The sequence below is a fragment of the Heterodontus francisci genome, chromosome 7 (assembly GCF_036365525.1).
Source record: "Heterodontus francisci isolate sHetFra1 chromosome 7, sHetFra1.hap1, whole genome shotgun sequence".
In the NCBI taxonomy this organism is placed as follows: Eukaryota; Metazoa; Chordata; class Chondrichthyes; order Heterodontiformes; family Heterodontidae; genus Heterodontus; species Heterodontus francisci.
In genome coordinates this window covers 44,596,375-44,614,655 of record NC_090377.1, presented here as the reverse complement: position 1 = coordinate 44,614,655, position 18,281 = coordinate 44,596,375, and the positions used below count along the sequence as shown (strand labels likewise).

At 39.5% G+C, this 18,281-nt stretch overlaps 1 protein-coding gene across 14 annotated transcripts in view; it reads right to left on the bottom strand.

The window, feature by feature from the left end:
• Positions 1-170: 170 nt before the first annotated feature.
• LOC137371950 (nck-associated protein 5-like) overlaps positions 171-18,281 on the bottom strand; it is a 693,455-nt gene continuing 675,344 nt past the window's right edge. For all 14 annotated transcript variants that reach the window (XM_068035093.1, XM_068035090.1, XM_068035092.1 and 11 more), the window contains one exon: positions 171-1,680. In XM_068035093.1, the coding sequence (XP_067891194.1) occupies positions 1,396-1,680 (285 nt within the window). In that variant the 3' untranslated portion in view covers positions 171-1,395. The remainder of the gene's footprint in view (positions 1,681-18,281) is intronic.

Below are 18,281 nucleotides of genomic sequence, written 5' to 3'. Positions count from 1 at the left end.
TCCCTTCACTGCAAGCAAAGGCAACACAAAATAGCCAACGCGACGCAAGCTTCATGCAGCAAAGTAATTTGTTCTGAAAGTTCTCGCTTTACAATCTAGTGAGAGGGGAAATAATGAGCTAAGGTGCAGGAATTGCAATATAATGACATAATCACTTGTTTGAAGTCTGAAAGCAAAAGCATCGATTTTTATTTGTTCTGGCAATGCCCTTACATGAAAATATGACATTAATTTCTAATATAAACATTCTAAGATTGCACCAAATATTGACGTTAACGTTAACACTGTTGGTACCTTAAGATTTCGGAATTTTTTTACACTTGGTACTCTTTACCAGCCGTTTCAAAGACTTGTGTATAGAATCCTAGAAAGTATCAAATATACTACTTTACAATTCCATGTACAAAAGTAGATATAAATATCTCACAGCTAGAAAAAAATACACACCATTTGAAATATCGCACCTTTTCCATTCACATGAACACCAGCCTGATAGGAAACAAGAGGGAAATCAGCAAGTGCCTGCAACAACTCCAGCTGGGATAAAGGGAAAGTGAAGATTGATCAGAACAGTTTGGCTGGCTCGTAACGGGAAATATGCTCATAATGCCGTACATTAAAAAAAAAACTACATTATGCTACAGATATCCCTGCCTGGCATAGACTTATTAAAAAAATGAAAAATGGACAAACTCCCGTAGAGCTGGGAGACACAGCCATCCATTTTCTTGAAAATGATTCAAGTCACCTGAGAGTTAAAATATACATCTTCTGGACTGGGTTCGCCGATTTGCTGCATACAGACACTAGAGTTGGGAAGATTTTTAAATGCTTAAGGTGGTTGCGCACTTTTATAAGTGCCACATTTCATATTCCAAGAGTACCAAACTACTTGTGAAATAGTTCATTCCTACTGGATTTGATTGGAGTAAAACGCAAAAAACAAACGCAGAGAGGAAAAAAAAACCAACGCTAACCTGTGAAGTCAAACTGTCCAGCTGGAGATGTGTGAGCCCAAACAGGATTGCACTATTACTTTACCATTTATTGCTTTCATGATTTTGCTACAAATATAACTTTCAATTTACAGAAACAGTAACATTTATACAGTGCAAAATTTGTCTCCCGTAAATCAATTAATTCACTATATAGGAGTTGCAGCGTATCCCAGTTTTAATTCAAATGGCTTCTGCCAACAACTGTAATCTGTTATCTGAAGAGTGGAATTAGTTCGCTAGTTGCTATCTGGTCTCAATTCAAACCGAAGCACCATTCGTTTTACTGTGGTACGATTTTAAAGATGTTCAGCATTTCTTTACTCGGCGGCTTTACCCTTTTGGTTCTCTATTGTAAGTGCTCTATAGGCCGTTCAATACATTTTCCAGTGTTTTATTCCTACACCTCATTCGACGCTTGACTGGTGCAAGATGAGAAACTGTCATACAACGAGTCACTAAGTGATTCCAGATTGTCCACACCGGTTTTTTCAGGCGAACTCAGTGAGGGGTCTTCGTTTTTCCCAACACCCTCTTTCTCAGCCTCGGGCATTGCTGAACAGTTTTTGTCCTCTTCTATAATATGCAAATTATTGGAATTGATCCTGTTGAGGGTATCTACCGAGACGGTAGGCAGACTGGACAATCTGGAGCCTGACTCCTCTTTTCTCATTTGGTTGATTTTCTGTAAGAAATCAAAATTGAAAATATTACAATCTTGCATAACATTTGGTAATTTATGGTTCAGGGAGGGTGGGTGTGGAGTGATGGTTTCCGGTGACATTGTGCTGTCCGCCCAGCGGCATTAACTTCTCATGTTGCAAGGGGACAGGATCCCTATCTACAATGCTGAATGTTCAATCTCTGGGAGACAGCCAGTTCCTCGGGAAAACCATGCATTTTGCACTGCTCCTGGAGATACCTACTTCGTTTCCAGTTGCATTGTCAGTAAAACTGCTGGGCTGTTTTTCAGAGGTAGTCAATCACATTGTAGCCATATTCCACTTTAAGATAAAATCTCAGGAAACAGATACTATGTCAACAGAAATTCTTTAGTGCTTTATATTTGTCTACTCAATTTTCAATAACACCCAGTAATCTTTACAGGGGAACTCAAATACAGTTCACATAATTCTGTATTATGAAGAACTCTTAATTTTATCCTTATAGTAAATGGATTAGTTAAATATGTTTGTAACCTGCACTTATTTATCAGGACTTCCAGGTCAAAATCAGGCTGAAGACTCAAAACAAATTCACAAGTGGTTAAAGTGTGCATGTGTAATCCAAATGGGAGCAGCAGAGTTGGATCAATTCAATTGTATTTGCCCCATAGTTCAGTAATCCAGTGGCACTCAGCCTGGCCTTAAACCTGTCTTTGGAAGAATCAGCCACATACTTTGCTAAACAGTTTTCATCCTCTTCCACTTTTTGAAAGAGTAGGCAGAAATCATGTTTTCTTATTTTATATATTTATTGAATAACACAAAGAAGACATTTTAACCTCAGAAATCATAGTGTATTTATACTTGGACAGGAAAACTGCAATTTGAGTCAGGCATTTCAACATACAGACTGCATGGAACCAATGCTCCAGTCATCAGTCTCAAACTCAGCCACAATATTAATGTATCAAGAGACAGGCTAAGTGGAAGAAGTAAATCTACAGCCAAAAACACCCAACCAAAATACAAAGATATGTACCAAGAATCTATAAAATCAATGTTAAATCCATCACCATTCAATGGTTAGTCCAAAGAGGGGCAATGGTCAAAGGAATCACAAGTTGCTTGGTGCTTTTCTAGTTGAATATTTCAATTACTTATTTTTTTTCCTTTTAGGAATATTTACATGGGCAACTCCTAGACATTCTTGCTCCAGCTGCTGGATATGTGCAAGAATGACCTAAACTGACTTTGATTTCAATTTTCTTTTCCGTGGCCTGACTTGAGCAGTACAGGTGAGTTAAATGCAAGCTGCTATTTCAGTTCCCATATGAACGATCCATACCCAACACACTAGAATATTTCTACAAAATGAATTTAATGAGCACTGAACTCTAAATCTGAAATAACCATTTGGGGAAAAGTTTGTCCCAATTACCATTTTTATATTTTGATGTACCTCTCCCTCAAAAGGAATAGTAGAATTTATGAGCAAAAGGGAAAGATACCCATGCAATGCCACATTATTGAGAGACAAATATCCCAATCCCACATACTAATCAGTTGTTGATCTTATTCATGTGATTGTGTGCATGTGCCAAGCAGAGGGCAGGCACCTCTAGACGATGTGAAGGTAATATCAGATGGCGACCCATCCCTATTTTGTGGCCATGAACCTTCTAGTGGCCACATCTGAGCAGTGCTAGTAGGGCTTGGAAACTTGTTACCAACCCATCCTTTAAGCACTAGGTGGTGTGTGGCTATGGGTATTCAGGGGAAGCAAGCAGAATACAGAAGAATCTGATGCCTTCAAGAAACAAAAAGCATTTTTCCCCTTGCTTTCCATTTTGTAAGGGCTTGTGCACTCAAGGAATCTTCACCCCACTATATCAGGTAAACAGTTGAAGGGGACTGCAGAAATTGAGGATAAACTTTGGGTATTGGTGTAATGTGATATTTGCAGAAGACACAAAATATAGTAAATGAACACCAAAGTTCAATTGTGTATCCTGATCAGATCCATTTAAGATCTATATCATCAGTAGCATAATATATTCTGAAAAAATCTCACAGAACCTAACAAACAGGCATTGTACCCATTTGGCCTAGAACAAGCAAGTAAGATCTTTCAGAGAGAGTTCAGAGATTATTCATTTTATATGTGAATTGTTTTTCTCCTACAATCATTGCACTTTTTGTTGTGGAAGAAATGTGTTTGTTGTGCCATTTGTATGTAGGTCAGTGTCAATAACAGTTGCATAAAAGCAGTAAGAAAGAGATATGCAAGGTCAGAATCAAAGATGTGCAGGAGAGCAAATAATAAGGCAGTTATGAAGGAGGTATCAGGAAACATGTAAATAAATACCTTATACAATATGAAATAATGCAAAATTTGTGAGCTTGTTTAGGGAACAAAGATAGGAATTACAATATTAAACAGCAATAAAACATAAGCTTTCAATATCATGTGTCATTTTATATAACTGATGACAGAAGACGACAAATAGCATTGACAGTTACTGTGTGTATATATATATATATATATATATATATATATATGCGCAAGAGGTGAGGAATTGCTCGATAACCGATTGAGATGGAGCATGGAAACAAAAATATTAAAAGCTGTTCTTTGATTTTAGTTATGCATTTAGTTTTGGTTAGATTTCTATCTTATTTTCAGTCAACTTAATGGAGTAAGGATGCTTAGTTAACAGATTAGTGATATTGTATGAAATAAAATTAATCCTATGAAAATGGTATTATGCTGCTCTGGAGACTTAATCATCTTTTTATTGAAAAATAAAGGCAAGGTCTATACTGCAACACATCATCAAGGTTGAAAAGCCATAATAAGATAAATCATAAAGTAGTGATTCGGTGATATAAAAAGCTCAAGTTTTAAAATCCTGAGGATTGCACGAAGGAAGATTTAAGATAGTATGGTGTTCCATAGATCTTTGGTCCTAGAAGAGAATAAGTTAGAGTAGGAAACTCTATAATAAGTCTTAATTTTAACACAAATGGGTATACAGTAAAGTATGGAAGTAAGAAAAGCATGAAATGGTATATTTGGAGATTGGAAGGACAAAGAAAATGCACAGGAGCGTTGAACATAGTAGTACCAGACAAGAAAGGTTATAACAACGAGAGGTTGGATATTAAAGGTAAGAAAAGAATTGTACATAAAACAACAAACGTTCATAACCTGTCCAGAAGATTGAGAGGAAAAAGCCTCCCCAGATATTAATGCTGTGTTTATGTCTTGATAAATGGGTATTATACAGAGTTAAGAATTATTGTAGAAGTGTTTAATTGTCATAAAAAGAATCAAGACAGTTTACAGAAAAAAATTATATTATTTCATCGAGACCCTGCAGCTTCAAGGGTTTCCACAGATTTTGGAGCCAAGTTCCTGAGGATTTTGGCTCAAATCTTTATGAATTTCTAATGGTTTCTGGTTAGAATAGTTGGAAGTAACTGAGCAATGGAGGGGGGATCATTGGGATAAAAGTTGGAGCAGAAAGTGGAAAGACAGCATCAGGACACAAAGGAAACAAATATTAGATTCACAGAAGCGACAAGAGAAAGCTTTGATAAGGGACCAGAAAGAATATTTGATGGAAAAGTAGGAAGGCAATAGTTGCAACCTTTCAATAAAGTTGCATTTAGCAACACTAACAGGGATTTAGAGCCTTTCCAAAAGAGGTAAAGTTGGGTTGAGTTGCTTCAGACAAAATATGATGCTTGGTGTAATGGGCAGTACTTTCACAAAAGAAAACAAAATGGCTAACTTGACTGAACCAAAATATCACTTACTGGTGCTGGCCTATGTCGTGGAAGCAGCAGGTAGAACAGAATAAAGGAGAAAAAAAATTCTCAACAATCACTCCAGTTCACTAATTTATGGTGCCATAAGAGTCAGGGCTGGTTTACAAAGTGTGACTTGCAGCTGCAAGAAGCAGATATGGGAGAGTGATCAGAAGAGCTCAGAGGTGAGAAGAGATGCAATGGACAATGAAAAAAAGTGCTTAATACTCCATATATTGGGTTACTATAATACTCTGTGCACTAATTGAATGGATGATATCTGAATAGTTGGATACGGAGATGGATGTGTTCTGAAAGACATCTTTATTCAGTGACATGAAGATCTGATTTTTTTCCAACTGTGATCAACTACAACTCTCACCGTCAGTTGGTACTTTAACTAATGACAAGATGCAAACTAAGTGCATTAAATACTTTTATTGTTGTACAAACTACAATTTAAAAAATAATTTATGAACTGTAAAATACCATCAAATCTATATGCAAATAGGTGTCTATTATTACAGCAGTAGCTACAATTGGTATATGTGTAATAGAGCTTTGCCTATGTGTGCAAACTGTCAATAATGATTCATACTTTAATGTATCAATGTCATTCAACCACATACAGTAAATTAATGGTGTTTCACTGTGAATAATTCAACCAGGAAGTTGGTAGTATGAATGATACATAAATTCATTGATTTTGATTACTGATTTGTGTTGAAAGTTGATAGAGTCAGAATAACAGTCAAACTTTTTCAGGTGTAATTGCAAAACGATACTATTTGCTAAATACAGTCTGATCACACACGGGAAATTACTATGGGATTGAATTAATCTTTGAATTGTGTCTATAGTGAATAGGCATTATCACAAATCAATGTAAACAGAGTTTTAAGGATAAAAAATTGCATTTGTCTACAATATTTCACATGATAAAAATAATGGAAGCAATAATTATGCACTGAGAATTTGCACTGCTGTGGCCTATAAAATAACAGAAATAAGGGTGGTCAGGTGAGTATGGGAAAAGCCCATCAATTTCATACTGATACAATATATCTTGACTACCATCATACAGTGGCAAGCTTATTAACATGAGCCATTGAATAAATGTGGCAAGTATCGAATATACAGACAGTATTACAGGTAGAAAAGTCTTTATGTGGTTGATAGATTCAAAGCGTACAAATCAGATAGAGATTCAAAGCGTACAGAGAGAAAGAAAACAAATGGATAGAGATTCGAATTATCTGAAAGGTATTTTACTGCCAATTGTTTATGAAGAAAATCTGTTAAATACAATAGGAATAAGATATCAGCAGAATAGAATAGGGATAACTCAGGGAATAAGAAAACAAGTTAAAGACAAACAGTGAAATACATTTTTTCTGGAAAATAATATTACAACACAGGAGAGAATAAATTAAGCAATCGGATAATAACTTGAATTTATAAACCATCTTTAATTTAAATAAATGTCCAGAGGGATTATATTCTGGAATGTATTACTTATTCTGGAATAGATACTTTTCTGAAATACAACACATTTTGGTAGAAATTGCTGGGCATTGCACCTGTTTTTTCAGGTGTAAAATGGGTGCAAGACCTATTACTTCAGCAGTGGGATGGCCTGTGCTTAATGTGCACAGACATTGATCCCATTGCTAAATTTGTATGGCCTATTAAAACTGGGTTAATCCCTTGACTATGTAAATGAGGGGCCTAATTCCCATTGACACCCCCTTTTCAAAATGTGGCTCTGATGAGCAGGTAGGCATCAGGATCAATTTTTGTTGATCCTCAGGCCTCTTGCTTCAGTTATGCATTGGTCGCACAGCATTAAGTTTGGACCCAAAAACAGAGTCCAGGCTAATTTCTACCCCATCATTTTGACAATGTAACAAAACTTTCTAACATCAATTTTGTAAGTGTGGTACTTTATATACTCACTCCTTTCATTTTTATCACTTCTACAATCATCCATATGTAATAAAAGCAAACTCACTTTTGCTTTGTTCTGATACAGAGCAAAGTAAAAATAAAGTATTATATTAAAATGTATAACATTTTATTAGAATAACCCATAATATGGCATGCTGCACTTGCAACTTTGTAAGTTATAACTGTGTAAAAAAAAAGGCTGTATATAGTAGAATGCAGGATCACAGCTACATTTTCCTACATAGTGAGTTCCTCATCTCAATCAGGATATCAGTGGGTGTTAACCTGTTGCAACGTGTTACTCACTAGAGTGGAAGAATGTAAATGTGACTCCTATAACCTAGCTGGCATCTTAACCAGCAAATCAGAACTGAAGATAAGATACATACAAATCAATAGTAAAGGAAGGAGCTAAAAAAACTCTCAGTGAGAAAGAAACCACTAAGGACATAAAAATAATCAATCATGAATGACCAGTAAGGAGGATCTATTCATAAAAAGGAAAAGGTGGAAAAAATGTTTGTCATTGTTTTAGTAACTGAAATTTCTAAGACTCAAAAATTAACAGAAATAGTTCACAATAAATTAACAAAACTTAAGCACAAAGTTATCGTTTGTACCCTTGGGTACCTTAATTTTTTTTTTTTGAAAACTTCAGCGTCTCTCAGAAGCCTAGGCTTATACTTAATATTCTTGTCCAGAGTTATGACCCTGTTAGTTGAAGGCAATTCTGCAATTAGAACATGTGCAATGTGCACAGTTTCCCAGGGTGCATCAACATTTACTCAGCTCAACTGATTTAATGCATTTCTGCAGTCTCTAACACTATCAGTTTGATTGTTTTTCAAAGTTATTTGAAGACAAGCTAGAGGACAAATTTCAAAAGCTTGAATCAAATAAAGCTTATATTGAATGCTTTTTTGCAAGAAAAATGCTGCCTGTTTGAGAGACAGCAAAAACACAGGGATTGACTTCAGAGGTGACAAATAGCACTGATTAAATACATGTGGCATCTTATGTTACTGAGAAAAATCAAATTGTATCTTTCTGTCTTTGAAAATGAATACAAACTGGGTGATGAATTTGAATAGGTTTTCAATTAAACTTTTAAGTAATAGCTACTCATTTGTACTGCAAAAAGCATGTCAAGTTGAAAGACATGCATAGCAGAGATAGGGAGAGCAACCAAGTGAAAGGGAGAAGAGCGAGCATGCATGAAAGAGATAGAGAGGACTAACAGTTCCTGGGAATATGGTACTGGAGTGCCTTGTAGCCCAGAACAGTCAGCCCAGTACCCAGTCTGAAAATGGTTTAATCATAAGTCAGCCAGCCAAGACTTTTCCAATCAATGCTACTGGAACCTAGCTCCCAACATTAATACTGGCAGATCCTGGCATCAACCTCAATGCTGCCATTCAGGCATCCTCCTGTAATGATGGCTGATCTCAACCTTGCTCTTGGACTCCAGTATACCCCTCCTCATTTCTTCCAAACCCACTATTCCATTAATCCACAGTATTTTGCTTTTATTCCAGTATCCCATCCCCTAGTAATCTAGACCTATAATCTACCCCCCTGGTATTCACACATTAAGTGCTGCTAGACTCCATAATCTTCTTCCACTGTTCCTTGATATTGGAACACTCTTTGCAAAGCTCCCAAGAGCCAGACCCATCACTAGTGCTCCCAGACACAGCCTGCTCCCAGTGTCATAAGATCTCAGGACCCTCTACCCCCAAAAATGACAAACCCTGGAACTTGCCTCAATTAATTCCAAGACCCTGGGATTTCTTCACCTTGAAATGCTGCCATACCCTGGGACACCCACCCCCACCCCCCTCCAGTGCTGCAAGGCCCTCACAACTGGCCCATAAGCTGCTAAAATTTGAATCTTCTGGCGATGCTGCAGCCCACAATGCTAGATCCCAGGTCTTTCCTGTAGTTCTGACGTACCCTAGAATGCTCCTCAGGACGAGACACACTGCCACCCTTCCCAGTACTGCCATTTCCTGCAACATCAAACAGTTAATACTCACTGGGCCCCATGGTTTCAGACATCAAGGCATCCCTCACATTCCAGAGAATCTGGAGATTCAAGAGAAGAATCACACTCCAGGGGCTGGATTTTGTTCTCCCCCAGGCATCTGGTTGCATGGTGGCAAGGGCCTGAAGATGGCTCCAGATGAGGACCACCACGACCTTGACGCCAGGAGGGCCCAGTCTGATCCTCCCAATGGTGACGAGGCTCCGTGGCGGCCCAACCCCACTGCACTGCACCCCCCCCACCCCCGCCGCTGGGCAACGGGACCACAATTAAAATATTCAAATCAATAAATGAATATATTTAAATAGACTTACCTGCAATCTTGAGGGCCCGCCACCATCTTTAGCGTGGCGACCAGCCCTCCTGCACCTTTAATTCCCTGTTCGGGGAAACGCGGCGCCACACTGGTGAGGAGGGGTGGGGGGGGGAGGGGGGCGGAGGAGGTGAGATTTTCAGTGCGGGGGGAGGGGGGAGCGGAAACGGGGTCAAATAAACGTAATGGGTGTAGGGTGGGAAGGTTGAACTTGAAACTTTGTGCAGTTGGGGGCGGGTGGAAGGTCAGATGTAAAAGTGTTTGGGGGGGTGGGGGAAGGGCAAATAGTTACTGGAATTGTTATGGGGAGGTGGGAAAGAGACATTATAAATTTATTTATTTAATTTTATGGTGGGGGGTTACTTCTTTAAAAACTTATATGTGCCGGCAGGGCTGGCTGCCCTTTAAAAGTGGCGCCAGTGCCTGCGCACAGACAGCTGATGCCATTCCCGATGGACAGCCCACCCCCTCTCCATGTGATTGAGGGGGCGGGTCGCCCCGGCTATTTAATTGCGGCAGCTCTTTGGTTTGCGGGCTGCATTTTTTGACCTCGCCACCGAGATCAGTGGCAGGCTCTCAAATTCCAGCCCCACAACTCAGTTGAATTCATGTCTTTCTGAGCATTGACTCGATGATGAGGCAATATACTTTCTTAATGTGCTCTATGTAGGTCATCTATTCAGATGACAGCCTTATTACTTATTCACTACTAAAAACACAGTTTGGCATTTTGGCTGCTGCAGCTCTTGATCATGAAAAGATGGCAGTTTGCATAATTTTTTCCACAGTGAATGTAGGATGTACCTAGTGACATCGCAAGCTGTTTAGTGAGTTGGATAACATTTTTATACTCTGAAATATTTTTGAGGTCTTCCCTTTCCAGTAAAACAGCTGTAAAAACCTTAGGTCAAGTGATAATTGTTAAATTTACTTTTCCTAAGCCTTTACAGCAAATAAAAGAAAGGTCAATGCTAATTGACATTGCGTGACAAATATAGGAGCTATAGCTGTTTTCAAAATCAGCATGGCAATCTTATTTACTGTGCCTAATAATGAGAATCTTTTGTTCAGCCTGATGGTTACCATTGCCTCTTCAGAGCAGAGGTTGTCTTTCAAAGCCTCTGTGCAGACTCTTCGAACAATCTCTATTAAACATCTGTTAAAGAATGGAAAAATACAGAGAAGAAGCCTATCTAAGTTCTGTGCTGTCAGGAAATGTCTCAATGATAAATGGAGGTCGGCTCAGGCCTCCAGGACTGTGATGTGTGCCACAAGAGTTTATATCAGTCGTTCAGGCTTCTGTGAAAGGTTATTAGAGATGTTCAAAACAAATGTTGGAGTACAAACTTAAAATTGCTGCTATTACAGAATGCCCTAAACTAAACTCAAACTGGTGGTATCCTTTTTCACTAGCCTATGGGTGGTATTTTATTTTTAACAATCACATTACTACAGCAACTGGGGAAATTATGTTTTGAAAAGTCCACTACTTTCAAGTGATGTTGTCATCCACAGAAGTTGGAAAGTCTAATGTATTTTTTAAACTGGGTTAAATGTTCAGACAAGTCTTGGTGAAGTAGTGGAAACTGTCTAATTTCAGTTAGGATCAACAGAAATTTACAAACAAGGGAGCAACGTTTGTAAGGACATTACGATAAACAGTGCAAAAGGATAACCTCATCTGCATAATAGGATGACCTGTAAATAAAAATTAACATTTAGCATGAAATTAAGATGTCACTGAAGACTCTATGATCAATGAGCTTCTTCAGTAAATATTTGATACTGTCATGCTAGGCCCCCACCTGCCAAGAATGAAGCACATTAATTTTGTCATGAACATTGATTTTAAACTGTTACTGGAGTGAAGAAAGGACTTGTTAAACAGATCAGCCGTGGCTGGAAAAGATATTTGCATATTAACAGACAGTGTTTGGAAGGACAAAGCAGCCATTCCCTGACACATTCAACCCACAATGGACTTTTGATCACCAGACATTGAAGATGGGGAAGCTTGCATTCCAGGTTGACTGCTAAGATGGCTGAATACACAAATGGACATGGTCAAACCAGCTAGTCACATGACTAACCTGCTGGACAACCTGAGTTTTTTGAATTTGTACAGAGAGTTTGGGCAGAGAGTCTGTTTGCTCCTGGACTGAGAAGGCCTCTCCCCTGTCTGATCTCATCTCTTTCTCACAAGCCTCTGAATCCACTGAAGACATAAACCCCAAGAGAAAAAAGCCTCCTACACTGAACAAGGTTTAAGAAGAATACTGGACCCCAACGTAAAGCAAGATCTACCAACAACCAAGGACTCTACAGTGAGCCTGAAGAAATGTAACAAAAACTCTTCAGATATTGCCTCAAACCTTTCCACATTATTTTTCTTCAGCTCCTTTCTGTCTCTATTTGCACGTGTATCGCATATGCATGCTAGCGTGGGCGCATCATGTATCCTTAGGCGACAACTGAATTAGAGTTTAAGTTTAATAAATTTCAACTTTTCTTCTTTAAACCTAAGAAAGACTGTTTGTGCTGGTTTCTTTGCCTTATAATTGGAAAGTGGTGAACAAGGATTCACCAAGGGGGAGCTAAAGACATGGTGTGTTTAAAATTAAACCCTGCTATGGTAAGACCAGGTGAAGGCTGAGAGGGACCCCTAGACACTTTTCTCACCTGGTCATAACAATACATACAGACTCAGAAGATGCATGCTTGATGTCTGAGCTCTGCTCAGTTAGCTGATCTCTTTTTGGTTGGGTTAGAGGATCATTGGTTGTGGCACTACAATTGACCTCGTTGTCCGAGCTACTAAGGGAGGGAAAAATATTTGTCGGGCTTGCTGCTTCTGATTGATTCCTAAAAGCCTCTACTGCACATGTCCATATGGAACATTGTATGAGGGCAAGATTTGACTAAAAAGCCTCATGAAAAAATAACCTTTAGCTAACATTTGGGCCTCAAATTTCTTGGATTGCATTTATGCAGAAATTATGCCAAAATTTATATCAGTATCCGTGCTGATCTTATTCCAATATGGACTTGAGCCAAAATTTTCTGCAGAGCTCATGTACTTATGCCGAAAAGTACAAACTGACATAAAACAAGTGCAAATGCAGCACCATCAATTGTTTCCCATTTATATTGCAACAGGGGTTGTTATTTTTAAAATGTTGTACTCTCCACAAAAGATAACTGCCTCGGTATTGATGCTTGGTAGTCTTCTTTTGTAAAATTGTGAAACTTGAATGTGTAAAGTATGAAACAGAGTACTCTGATGCTTAAAAACAATCCTGTATCATTTAGTGCTCTGGCAAGCACGACCAAAACTTACATAAAAAGGGGAAGGAAATATGAATCAGTGTCAAACCTTTGTTTGAACTCACAGTTGAGATCCCTGACATGTTACCACCAGGATTACTGGAGAGCAGTTTATATCTGGTCTAGCCTCTCATTTCGTCATGCAACTAAACAGGCAACAGCCCCATTGTTATGTCCAGTAACAGAAATAGTTTGTACACCTTCCCCTTGTTATCAATTTGGTCAACATTGGGCACAAGTTTCAAAAAGCCATTGTTAAAATCTGAAATATTCAAATTTACTTTCTTGATTTACATCCCTACTGGAGGAAGTGTTACTTTGGAGTGGTATTGGCCAGGAAATTCCTTCCACCCTAACAGTATGTCAATGGGATTTTCACACACTACCAGCAAAGTGATAACAGTGGGGTGGGAAAAGCTCTGGGGACTTTCCTAGTCATTGCATAGCTGTGCTATTGATTTCACTCTATTCGTACCTTCTGCCATTGGTTGCTTCTCTTCCTTTCCATTATTATGCAGAACAGAGGTTATGCCTGTTGGGGTAGAGGTTCCAGCTACTTAGTTCTTCTGAGCACATGGGAGGGGGCAGATGTGGGGGCCCGAAAAACTTTGGTGTTCTGACACAGGCAGCAGTTGGGATACATATATGGCAGGTCTCAATAAGATTTAAAAACTTTTTTAAAATCACAAATACAATCACTATTAAACTCTAGAAATCTCAATAATGCCAACACCAGGTGAATATGGGCCAGGCTGCGCCTAAAATTGACATTAAAGTGACCGAGAAAATATACATGTACAAATATTTCAGCATAATACCAATATAAAATAGTTACGTGGAATCACAGAATGATATAGCTATCCAATTAGTTCCACCTCCTGCTCTTTCCCCACAGCCCTGTAAATGTTTTCCCTTCATGCATTTATCCAATTTGCTTTTGAAAGTTACTATTGTATCTGCTTCCACCACTCTTTCAGGCAGTGCATTCCAAATCATAACTCGTTGCATAAAAAATGTTTTCCTCAAGCTACCACTAGTTCTTTTGGCTATCTTCTGCCACTGGAAATACTCTATTCTTATTTATTTTATCAAAACCCTTCATGATTTTGAATCTCCTCTTTCCCCTCTCGCAAGTCACTCATCCATGGTACCATTCCAATAAGCCTCTTCTGTCCCCTCTCCAAAGCTTCCACATCCTTCCTATTGTGTGGTGCCCAAAATTGAACATAATACTCCAGCTATTTTATAAGGGGTTTTATAAAGGTTTAGAATAACTTCCTTGCTCTTATCCTTTATGCCTCTATTAATAAAGTCGAAGATCACATATGCTTTTTAAAAAAATATCAGCCTTCTCAACTTGCCCTACCACCTTCAAAGATTTGTGTATATACATCCCCAGGTATCTCTGTTGCTGCAACCTTTTTAAAATTACACCATTTATTTTATATTGCCTCTCTTCATTCTTCCTACCAAAATGTATCACTTCACACTTCTCTGCATTAAATTTAATGTCATTTGTCTGCCTATTTCACCAGTCTATTTGCATCTTCCTGAAGTCTGTTACTGTCCTGCTCATTGTTTTCTACAATTCTGAGTTTCATGGCAACTGCGAACTTTGAAATTATGCCCTGTACAATGAAGTCCAGGTCATTAATATATATCAAAAAGGGCAGTGGTCCTAATACCAGTCCCTGTGGAACACCACTGCATACTTGTCTCCAGTCTGAAAAACAACTGATCACCATTACTCTCTGCTGTCTATTAACCACTTTCATATCCATGTTTCCATTGTCCCTTAAGTTCCATGGGCTTTAATGTTGCTAACAAATGGTATGGTACTTTAAGAAACACCTTATTCTCATCAACCCTTTCTGTTATTTCATCAAAGTACTCAATCAAGTTAGTCGAACATGATTAGCCTTTAACAAATCCATGCTAACATTCATTTATTAGCCTGTTCTTTTCTAAGTGCTAATTCATTTTGTCCTGGATTCATGACTCAAAAAGTTTCCCCAGTTCTGACGTTAGGCTGACTTCCTATAATTGACGGGTATATCCCTCCCTCCTTTTCTGAAAGGGGCTGTAACATTTGCAATCCTCCAATCCTTTGGCACCACCCCCATATCCGTGGAGGATTGGGAGATCATGATCAGGGCCTCTGTATTTTCCACCCTTACCTCCCTCGGTAAGCTAGGATTCATCCCACCTGGTCCAGGTGACTTTTCTACTTTGAATACTGCCAATCGTTTAGGTACCTCCCCTTATATATTTTTATCCTATCTAATTATCCTATCCTATCCTTCTTTACTGCTATATTGGCAGCTTCCTTTTTTTAGTGAAGACAGAAGCAAAGCATTCATTTAGTATCTCAGCTATGCCCTCTGTCTCCAGAAGCAGATTTCCTATTTGGTCCCTAATCAGTCTCATCCTTCCTTTGACTACCATTTACCATTCATGTGTTTATAAAAGACATTTGAGTTCCCACTTATTTTAGCCATGAATCCATTCTCATACTCTCTCCTTGCCTCTCGTTACCCTTTTTCTTTATATCTCTTCTGCATTCAGCTTGGTTCTTTACTGTAAATTGAATAGTACATTTGTGATAAGCTTCCTTTTTCTATTTCATTTTAATTTCTATATCGTTTGTCATTCAGGGAGCTCTAGCTTTGGATATCTTTCTTTCGCTCTGCTGGGAATGTGTCTACTCTCTACCCAAACCATCTCCTTTTTAAAGGCCTCCCATTGTTCAATCACTGTTTTGCCTACCAATTTTTATTCCAATCCACCTGGGCCAGAACCATTTCCAACATTAAAATTAGCCCTCCTCCACTTAAGTATTCTTATGCTAGATTGCTCCTTCTTTTCTTCTATAATTATTTTAAACCTTAGGCATGAATTTCCTCAGAAGAAAATGGTGCAACTCTTATGCTATGATAATGGCAAGAAATTCCAGGCCTTACTGTCGTGATTCAGATAAGTATAGATACTGACAGCATCTGTGGAGAGAGAAGTAGAGTTAATGTTTCAGGTATGTGGCCTTTCATCAGAACAGTCACAGACCTAAAACGTTAACTCTGTTTCTCTCTCCACAGATGCTGCCAGACTACTGAGTATTTCCAGCACTTTGTTTTTATTTCAGATTTCCTGCATCCACAGTATTTTGTTTTTTATTAAGGAGAACAGCTAAATGGATAAGGTACATAGATCAAATGGGACTCGTAAAATCATGAGCTGTAAGGAATCGGCTCATTCAGGAGACATACTTGGGGAAGAATTTGGGGGTAGATCAGGGCTCAGCACTCCAGGCAAGTTTGAGGCCCTCCCCACCAGCCTGCTCCAGCTGCTGTGGCCATTTTTTAACTGAAAAGTTTTAAAAGTGCTGAAAGGGTGCCTCAAGATGGATGCGCCCTCTCTGTCTCTTTCTCTTCCACCTGAAATGGCAGGCTACAGCTCCTTCCATGCTGGAGGGCCTCAGAATGGCTCTCTAGCTTTGAGAGCCTGCACGGCATCCTTAAATGGATGGCAAGTGTGCCCTCTAACCACTAATTGCCAATTCAGGGAACATCACTGCTGGGTGTCTGTTCCCCACACAGTGGCTTGGATTTTACAAGCCCTCTCGAGGAGAGATCGGAGGGGGGGGGGGGGGGGAGGGGTTGGTGGGAATACGGAGCATCATGACGGGTGTGGGGGTTTGCTCACAGGGTGGAGGGCCCGTTGCCTAGCGATCTTCCCGGGGGTGGGATAGGCCGGCGACGGCCTTCCTGTCCAGAGGCCAATTTAGACCCTTAAGTGGCCAATTAAGGGCCCCTTCCCACCGCCGCAGGGATCTTACCAGCAGCTGGTTGGGGCAGGGGGATGTCTCCATTGCGCGGAGAGGATGCCTTGTAAAAGCCTTGCGGGTTTGGGTAGGGAGCTCCCTCCTATGTGGGCAATTTGTGGCCCATGGAGGACCTCTCCTGGGAACAACTTTACCCCCTGGGACCACCTCCCACTGGACAGACTGACCAGCCCCCCTTGCCAGGGCTTTCTGGACTGGCCCCAGCGACCCCGACTCCCTACCTCTGTTCTGGGGTTCCACCGCTGGCTTGGGTCTGAGGCCTCTGCAGTTCCAGCAGTGGCCACCGCTCCACTGCCAATCCGGCTGAGTTGCCTGCCCTGTGATTGGACTCTGACTCCTAAAACTTTGAATCAAAAAGACCGGATGATCGCTCCGGGAGGTTGAGGGGGGAGGCGGTGCACGACTAGGCAGAGGCAGGGCTCTCCCCACCTTTTCGGCCTGGTGTCGGAAGTCCTGCCTCCAGCACAAAATACAGCCCAGTGCGGGGTCTCGACCCCCCTTTTGACCCCAATGACAGGGTCCCGACCCAGAACCCAAAATCCTGCCCTTGATGTTAAAAAATTGCTTTACATTGCAAATCATCACAAAATGTTGTTACTCAGGAAAACAAATGTATTGCTTCAACATTGATGATAATCTGCTACAGACTAATACTAGCACAATAATTGTACTCACATGCTGAAAATATGGCATTCTGCAATTATTTTAATCAAATCTGTTGGAAATTGAAGCTGACTTTGAATACTAAATACAAATAACTGCACAATATATTTTTCTCAATTCTCAGTTGTAAGCAACATTCAGCAGGTAAGTTTACTTCTAAATGCTGCATAATTAATTTTGAGTCAGTCCACATAAAAATAACTCAAGATATTACAAAATGGAATTTAGGACTGAACTTTGACCCTTGGCAGGGGCTTAAACGAGCAGACTTCAATGGAAAGGAATGTGGGATACATAAAAGATAGCTGATTCACTACAGCCCATTTTATGCTCTGTACAACAGCACAAAAATTTATTTTTCACCTATTTGATCCAGTCCAAAATATCTCCTACAGCTTGTTGGAAAATGTATTTTTTTTTTGTTGAATATTTATGCTCATTAAGACGAATGCTAAATGTTTTGAAGAATGGAGCAACCTTGTACTTCTGGCACCTATTAGTACAGCCAGGATGTACGTAAGCATTGGCAAGGTAGAATTTATTTCCCATTCCTTGTTGCCCCGTAGAGGAGGACAAGTGCTCCATACAGACCAGACTGGATCATTAGTAAATCAGTTGGATTTTTTGAAAAAACAAAATAGCAGTTTTTATGGTCTTTACCAGGTCAATTGAATTCAACTTC